The sequence below is a fragment of the Lichenostomus cassidix genome, chromosome 7 (genome assembly GCF_008360975.1).
Source record: "Lichenostomus cassidix isolate B80296 chromosome 7, HeHo_3.0, whole genome shotgun sequence".
Classification (NCBI taxonomy): Eukaryota; Metazoa; Chordata; class Aves; order Passeriformes; family Meliphagidae; genus Lichenostomus; species Lichenostomus cassidix.
In genome coordinates, this window is record NC_139488.1 from 8976031 (window position 1) to 8984327 (window position 8297).

The window sequence follows — 8297 nt, forward strand, 5'->3', positions numbered from 1 at the left end:
AAACAGTTCTGGGAAAACACCAATTGGTTTGGAGAAATGTTTGACTATGTATAAAGGTTTATGAATATGTATGTAGCTGATGCAATACCAAGGGTTGATAAGTATTGCCATTGTAACCGGTGTGCCTCTGGCTGTGGCTAAGCATGCTGCGCCGTCACTTTTGCTTTATGCACTTTGTCCACTATTGTCCCTTATAGTAGCCTTAAAATTTAAACTGAGGAGTGGGCTTTGTTTCTCACTCGGGTCAAGCGGAGAAGCCAAACTATTTATTTAACACAAGGCGAAGCGAGGGGATGAACTGGGAGGGAAACAAGGCGATGGGCAGGGTCTGAGGGCTGGGAGGGAAACAAGGCGATGGGCAGGGTCTGAGGGCTGGGAGGGAAACAAGGCGATGGGCAGGGTCTGAGGGCTGGAGGGAAGCAGCTGTCAACAGGGAGGAGATCCTGGAGCTTCGCACAGCCTCGGCTGTGAGCGTCAGCAGCTGCTCCTGAAGCTCCAGTGGCACTGAGAGGTGGTGTCCCCTGCTCTGTCTCCTGGTCCTGTTCTAGGGACACTGCTTGTCTTGATGCTCAAGATGACCCCAGTGCTGCAGCTCCTTGGGAAAACTGGGCTTGAATTCCCACGGTACGGCAGCAGGGGCTGTCATCTTGGCTCACAGCTTGATGGGCTGCAACAGAGAGGAGGAGAGCCACGGTCAGAGTCGGGATCTTCGAGGACCCAAGGAGACACTCCGGCCAGGGCCATCCCACGCAGCTCCTGCCATGGCCAGGAGGGAGCAGGAGACAGCGGGATCAGCCGGAAGGTGCTGGCCATGGATCCCCGCCGTGTCCCTGAAACCCCTCCGTGCTCTGCCCACGGCACCCTTCATCCGCACAGGGAGCAGAGCCCTCCGCAGCCAGGACAGGGATTGCAGCTCCCCCGCCAGCCCGCGCTGACGCCCCGCTGCCCTCGCTCACCGTGGCCTCACTGAGCTCCTGAGAGGAGTTCTTCTGCCGCCCCGCGGTGTGCAGTCCGAAGACCCCTGGGAACGCAGAGCCTGTCATGGCCCCGGGCCCCGCAGCTGCCCCGCAGCGGCACTGCCAGCCCTGGGGCCACACGGCCTCCTCCCCTGGCACGGCTCAGCCCGGGCCGGGCCGGGGAGGGAGCAGGAATGGAGGGAGCCCGGCTTCGTGGCTCACCGATGACCCCGAGGGTCGCCTGTCGCAGGGCCTTCCCTAGGATCTCCAGGCACGACAGGGTGTGGCGGAGGTGCTCTCGGCTCTCGTCCTGTGTGAGCTGCAGAGAGCGCCGGGGCGCAGAGGGAAAGCTTGGCGCGGGCTCTGCGGCCAGCCCTGGCCTCCCCTGCCCGCAGAGCCCGCAGAGCCCGCAGAGCCCGCAGAGCCCGCAGAGCCCGCAGAGCCCGCAGGCCCGGCCGGCAGCCGCCGGCACCGCGCTTTGGAGGGGGCAGAGGGCCGGGTGCTGCCCGGGGAGCCGCCGTGCCGCCCGGGGAGCTGCACAGCCCAGCTGGCCGGAGCTCCGTGGGCAGCCGGCTCGGGGCCAGAGCAGCCTGGGCGAGAGCCCCCGCGGCCCGGGGAGTGCAGCGGCGTGTGGGGAGCAGCGCCGGGCAGGAACACAGCTGGCAGCCCCGCACACTGAGCACCGGGGACAGGGGGCTTCCCCAGGCTGTCCTTACCAGGCACTCTGCGAACCTCATCCGCTGCTCCTTCTCCAGCAGCTCCTCCAGGTCCCTCCTCTTCAGGAATCGGGTCACGCACAGCAGCGTTTTGTGAGAGGCCTGGGGAGCAGCAGAGAGCCCGAAATGGCACCAGAACCCAGGGCACAGCACCGTGTCCCTGTGCCAAGGCCAGGGGAGGCTGGAGCCTGCGAGGCACCAAGGCAGGAGGCAGCCGAGCCCCTCCCAGGGATGCAGCAGCAGCCCACGAATCCTCACCTCTGCCACAGAGCGGTTCTCATCATGCCAGTGGATTAAAAGTGAGAACACGCTCTGGCTCACAATTGGCTTCAGATGCTTTTTCCCCTTCTTCACTACCAACTCCATCACCTTTTGAAAGAGGTGAAAGGAGAGCAGCTGCACATCATTGTTGTCCTGGTGGCAAAGAGCATAAGACCTTAGCACCAACTTCTCCAGGCCCACCTGAGCAAAGGTCCAAAAATCCATGGGGCACAGAGTTTCCGGGCAGCACCCAGTGCCTATGGCTGGGGCAAGGAGCCTTACGTTCTCAAAGAGTGGCAGGAGCGCCTCAGCCAGCTTCGGGGCAGTGGTCTTGGATATCTCAATATCATCATCCCCACATATATTCTTCAAGACAGAGAGGCTCATCCTGACCACCTCTCCGTCTGCATCTCCCAGCAGCTCCACAAGCCTTTGGGTCAGTGTGTATATGTAATCGATCTGTGTGGAACACAAGGCTGTGCTGCAGCAGCAACGCCGCCCTGGCACTGCAGGCCCACCCTGCTGCCGCAGGGCCCAGAGGCCAAAGGCCTGTCCCAAATCACTCGGGCAGCTGAACCGGGAGGCAGGAGAGCTGGGAGCAGCTGCCTCAGCTCCTGAAGCGCAGCCAAGCCCAAGGGGTGGCGTTCCCCAGCCCCACGCTGCCAGCACAGCTTCAGCCACTGCCTCCTTCTCACCATCTTGGGATCCTTGCTGAGCACCACGAGGCCTCTGAGCGCCAGGCGATACCTCTCCCTGCACTCACTCTGCAGGTGCTTTGACATGATTTGCAGCATCCTGCGACCACATTCCTTCAAGTCCAGACACTCCAGGACCTGAGAGTCACAGGGCAGTGACAGGGGACCCCATGTCAGGAGCCTGGAACCACACGGGGCTGTGCCCAGGCAGCAGCAGCCCAGGGCGCGGGGACCGTCCCAGGCAGCTGTGGCTACCAGAAGCCAGAGAGCCGCGAGGCAGCTGAGCGAGGCAGCGCCGGCCATCAGCCTCACCTCCACAAGAAATGCCAGGGCAGGCAGATCCCAGCGTGGCTTCTCCCTGACGAGCACCTTGAGCAGGCAGATGGTGATCGGGGTACACAACGGGGTCAGGCCACGGCGCAGTTCCCTGGCAGGGGGAAAAGGCACCAAGACCCTGAGCCACAGGGGGAAAACCTCTCCCAGGACTGACTTGCAGAGGTCTGATCTTTCCCCAGCACCCTGTGAAGGGACGTGGGCCCTTTGGGAGGTGGCTGCTCCTGGGCACCCTCCTCTGCCAGCCTTTTCCAGTCTGCTCGGCCGTCCCTCAGTGACAAGGCCCTGTCGCCCACAACCACAGGGACGGCGTGGGGCACTCCGGGCACAGGGCACCAGTGCCGGGGGCAGCAGGGAGAAGGGGGTCTCACCTGGCCAGCAGACCCACTGCGTAGTGGTGGGTGTCGGCACAGAGGAGCGTGTCCCAGACGCGCCTGCGCTCCAAAGCCACCACCTCATCGTCACACTTCAGTCGGCAGAGCAGAGCCTTCATGGTCTGCACTGCAAACCTGTGTGCAGAGCAAAGCCCAGGTCACGCTGGGAGCACTGGCCCTGGCCACAAGGGCATGGGAAGGACAGGACAAGTGGGACCTGTTGGGGTTGGTGGGAAGGCAGTTTTCCTCCCGGCACGCTCTCCAGATGTTGTTGACGTCCTCTGGCATCTGCCCTGTGGTGATGAAAACTTGGAAGAGCAGAGCCACAAACAGACGGGCGGAATGAAGGGTTACTGCGTCGTGGCACTGGGGCACCTGCGCAATCACCCACAGTGCCACAGTCGCCTGCAAAAGACAAAGCACCCTGAGACGGCGCTCAGTGCCAAGGTGTCCACGTGGCAGGGCCCGAGGGGAGAAGCAGGGGGAGCAGCCAGCCTGCTGCTGCCCCTGAGCCTGGCCCTAGCCCAGGTTTCAGCCCAGCGCCCGAGGCAGGGAGATGCAGGGCGGGGAGAGGATGGAGAGCTGCTGGAGAGGTGACCTGCAGGGCGAGCAAAGGCCACTTCCAGAAACTCACAGCCAGGGCAAAGACATCCTTGTTGTCCCCATCGGAGGTGGCCATGCCATGCTGTGGCCTGTCCTCCATCACACAGAGCAGCGCTGGAAGCACCTTCTCCACTGCTCGTCCCGATGATGCTATGGTTTTCCACATCATGGCGGCAGCTCTGTGGGATCAGAGCTCTGTGTCAAGGGCATCTCAGCCACGGTACCATGCCCTGTGCAGCTAAGCTGGGGCTGTGTTACAGAGCCCCGGGGCCCTGAGGGGCAGGGAGGGAGCATGGCTGCAGGCTCAGGAAACAGAGAGGCCTGAGGGTCCTGGAACTCTCTGCCTGTCTGGCAGACCCCACTGGATGGGCTCTGCAGGGTGATGGACCCCAAAGGCTGCTGAGCCCTGGGCTCTCAAGGCAGTTGTGTCCCGCACCTGTCACAGTTTGGGGCACAGCGCAGGAGGCTCAGCACCAAATCAGTGGGGCGTCCTTCAGCCAGTGTCAGAATGGTACTTTGCAGGCTGGCATCCACGGTGACATGGGAGATGAGTCTCTCGTGAATGTTCCTCACCATGGCTTGCACCTGGAGGAGGCATGGGGAAGACCTGGAGTGCTGTCCAAGGGAGCAACTTCCCCGGCTTCCCCCAAGAAGCACTTCGCTTCGCTTCCCTTCCCACTGCACTGTGCTGCCCTCAAAGGCTGAGGGAGCCCAGTGGATGTGGCTTGAGGGGCTACAGGATCCTGGGAGGCCTCCAGCTGCTTACCTGCGGTTGAGAAGAAATAATAATCTCCTTAGGAAGATCCAGAGTGGGAGCATGCATGACAGTCGGAGTGGGCATGATGTCAGTATCTGCCATGCCCCGAGTCGTTCCGGTGTCACTGTTCTTCATGGCCATGCCCTCATTCAGTGCCACATCAGCCTTCTCCGTGTCAGAGCTGCCTGCGCACTCAGTGGATCCTGTGCTGACATTGGGCTTTGCCTGCAGCTCGGTGGGCCTGGAGTCAGGCTGGGCTGTGCCCTCAGCATCTGCAGTGTCCTGCAGCTCGGTGGGCCTGGAGTCAGGCTGGGCTGTGCCCTCAGCATCTGCAGTGCTCTTCTTTGTCCGCCGAAGGTGCAGGAACCTGCGCAGGATCTGCAGGAGAACGCAGGTTGGGAAGAGAGGGACGTTCCATGGAGCGCTCCATGCTCAGCTGAGCAGCGACAGCGGGCCCAACCCAGGTGGGGATGGCTGCAGGTACCTGCGCTGCTCTGCGGAAGCGGCCAGGGGCGGGGGGGTCCTGTTCTCCTGTCCGGTCCCTGCCTGCACCTGGCAAAGAGCGAGCGCAGCCGGGGATGAGGGGCTGCGGGAGAGGCCGGAGGACACGGCCCAGCCCTGCGCTGCCCAGGCAGGGACAGCCCCGGGATGCCCAGGGCATGGAGCACGGCCGCCGGCGGGGGCAGCCCCGGCCCCTGTTCCATCCTGTCCGTGGCCATGTCCACAGGGGCTGGGATGGGACGGGGCCAAGCTGGCTCCAGGCAGCAGCCCTGAGGCCCAGCTGTGCCACTCACCAGCCTGCAGTGGCTGGAACTGCTCCAGCTCCTCAGGCTGCTGCGCTGGGGCAGCTGCAGGGCCTTTCTTCTTCCTCCCCCTGAAGACTTTGCACATACTGAGCAATCTGCCCGCCATGTTGCTGTCTGACCTCGAGGGCACCTGCAAGGGGATGCCCTCGGGAAAAGTCTGAGGCAACAGGTCCCGCAGCGGTGCCTTGAAGGCACCTGCCACAGAGAAGCCTCAGGAAGGCTACAGGACAGCAAGTCCTGCACCCTGGTCTCGAGGACTCCTGCCACAAGGACGGGAGACTCCTCGCCAACGATTCAAGTCACCAAATCCCACAGTCTGGCCTCGAAGGCCACGGCTGCGGGGATGGGAGATGCCTCGGAAAAGCTCCGAGTCACCAAGTGCCGCAGTCTGACCGCAGGGTCAGCTGCAGCGGAGGCTCCTCGGAAAAGCTCCGAGTCACCAAGTGCCGCAGTCTGACCGCAGGGTCAGCTGCAGCGGAGGCTCCTCGGAAAAGCTCCGAGTCACCAAGTGCCGCAGTCTGACCGCAGGGTCAGCTGCAGCGGAGGCTCCTCGGAAAAGCTCCGAGTCACCAAGTGCCGCAGTCTGACCGCAGGGTCAGCTGCAGCGGAGGCTCCTCGGAAAAGCTCCGAGTCACCAAGTGTTGCAGTCTGACCGCAGGGTCAGCTGCAGTGGAGGCTCCTCGGAAAAGCTCCGAGTCACCAAGTGCCACAGTCTGCCAGCAAGGTCAGCTGCAGCGGTAGTGCTTCGGAAAAGCTCCGGGGCAGCAACGAACAAGTCGTCCTGTCCCGTCGCGAGCACCAAGCACTCTGGCGTGGCTGCGTTGCCACCAGCACCTATGTCACGGCGTGTCACAAAGGGCCCTCGGACATGCTGTCACACGCCACAGTGACCATGCTGCACCATGTCACAAAGGGGCCCTTGGGCACACTGCCACTGTCCCAATGTGGCCCGGGGTGAAGGAATCCCTTGTCCTGAGTGCCTAAGACAGCCTGATAGGAATTTCAGGGGCAGCTCAAACAAGAAGCAAACGCTCCCCTGCTCTGTGGGCTCAGGACAGCAGCAGCAGGAGTCCCCACAGCTGGAAGGGCACAGGGCCTTCCACAGAAGCTGGCACAGCCTCCTTAGGACAAGTCCCGGCTGCTGGCCATCCCAAACACGGGCGTGTGACACACACAGGGAAGGTGTGGGCCAAGGAAGAATGCTGCTCTGAGCCCTGGGGCTCAGGGAGCACTGCAGTCAGGAGGTGTGGCAGAGTCCCTGCCGAAGCAGACCTGCCACCCCCCTGAGCCCTGGCAGCGCTGGTGCCATTCCTTGGTTTGCAAAGGGTTTTCCATGAAGGGATAATAATATAAAATTTCTATTAAGGAATAAAAGCTCTCAAGGCATGAAAGTCCTCTCAGTGTTACAAAAGTACCCCAACCAAATGAGTGTACTGCAAAAAGACTAATCCTGTCTCTGACCCAGATATCTAAGTGGCCAAAAAAGTGCAGCTCTCCCCTCCTCTTCCCTGCACGAGAATCAGGACCACTGACAGAAGTCACAGATATTCTTTCTGCCATCTGTAACCAGCGGTTGTTGTGCAGCCATGCCCAAGAGAGATGGGAAGGCTCCCCTTCCTCTGCTCTCACTTTGTTGGGATTCTGACTGTTTCTGAGGCAGGGGCTGCGATTCCTCATTTGCTGGGACCAGAAATGCCAGAAGCACACCCAGGATCCAGGCGCTGCCTGACGGCGCTCCTTGCACTGGGACCGTGCACTACTTGCACGTCCCTGGCTCTCAGCCACTCTGCTGCTGCTGCTGCTTCATTGGCTTTTAGGCACACCCGAAGCTCTCTGTTAAGCCAGGATGCTCTCTGCTTCTGCCCTCTTCCTGTCCCTCTGCTGTAGCAATGTGGTTCTTCAGATTTCCATGAGGTTTTTTCTTTGTTCTTCTGCTCTATATGTTATTAGCTGTTTTTGAAACATGCACCCTGCCTTATATGAAATCTATTGGTGTGTTCTCCTGTCTGTCTTTCCTTCAGACCTCCCAGGATACGCTCTGAGAGAGCCAATCCCTCTCCCCTCCCTTCCCTTATAAGCCGATATGTCAGGAGCCTGGGGTCTCCATCTTCGAACCTGCCAGCCCTTACTCCCTTCCCCCACTTTCTTCCCCCTTTCTTTTCCCTGCACCCCGCTAAGGACCCTAATAAACCTCCCTGGCAGACCCGGAGATGGCGTCCAGTTTGTTCTTTTGTCTCACCACGTTTCCTGCTAGAATTTCTGAGGCCGGAGACCCATGACTCGGAGCGCACCCCAGGGCCACCCCGCCGGACTTTCATGGAGATACCCACCCTGGCGGACCTCCTTTTGTGAGGCTGCCGGGTCCTGCCGGCACAGGACCATCACTCTGCAGGGATGGAGAATTGTTGTGCTCTTCAGGCTGCTGCACTGGGGCAGCTGCCGGGCCTTTCTTTTTCTTCCCACTGCCCACTTTGAACAGGCTGAGCAATCTGCCCCCCACCCTACTCTCTGGCCTCGAGAGCAGCTTCTAGAGAGGCATTGAGAAAGCTCTGAGTCAACAAGTCTGGGTGAGAAACAACAAGATGGTGTTTCTCTGGGTTTGCTCCTTATTTTGAATTTTGTGAAAACGAGAAGTGGACTTTGGCACTTGAAGTCTTGAAAGATTTGTGAGACTGGGCTGCTTATGGTGCTGGACTTGTGCGGTGATGACTCAAATTTTTTGCAAGTGTTTATAATCACTGTCAGCATTGAATTTCTACCCTCTGCTCAAAGGTGGAATAATTGCATCGTATTGCT

General features: G+C 60.6%; 1 protein-coding gene across 2 annotated transcripts; it reads right to left on the minus strand.

Annotated features, from left to right (window-relative positions):
* Positions 1-227: 227 nt before the first annotated feature.
* Positions 228-6295, minus strand: LOC146434483 (maestro heat-like repeat-containing protein family member 7). Of its 2 annotated transcripts, XM_085066054.1 has the most exons (15): positions 5490-6295; positions 5180-5247; positions 4705-5073; positions 4375-4523; positions 3970-4117; positions 3553-3740; positions 3333-3470; positions 2941-3055; positions 2629-2766; positions 2216-2392; positions 1931-2086; positions 1673-1774; positions 1179-1275; positions 957-1021; positions 228-667 (listed from the first exon to the last, which is right to left on the minus strand). In XM_085066054.1, the coding sequence occupies exons 1-15, from the start codon at positions 5605-5607 to the stop codon at positions 653-655; spliced, it is 2043 nt and encodes a 680-aa protein (XP_084922180.1). In that variant the 5' UTR covers positions 5608-6295; the 3' UTR covers positions 228-652. The 2 variants fall into 2 exon arrangements, with proteins under 2 accessions (XP_084922180.1, XP_084922179.1); XM_085066053.1 differs by lacking the exon at positions 957-1021.
* Between the last annotated feature and the right edge of the window lie 2002 nt (positions 6296-8297).

Coding starts and splice junctions, on each gene's coding strand:
- LOC146434483 (XM_085066053.1), bottom strand. CDS start 5,607: ATGGCGGGCAGATTGCTCAGTATGTGCAAAGTCTTCAGGGGGAGGAAG. Junction 2,087..2,215: donor TCCTGCCACTCTTTGAGAAC/GTAAGGCTCCTT, acceptor CTTTGCCACCAG/GACAACAATGATGTGCAGCT. Junction 1,775..1,930: donor AGAACCGCTCTGTGGCAGAG/GTGAGGATTCGT, acceptor GCTGCTCCCCAG/GCCTCTCACAAAACGCTGCT.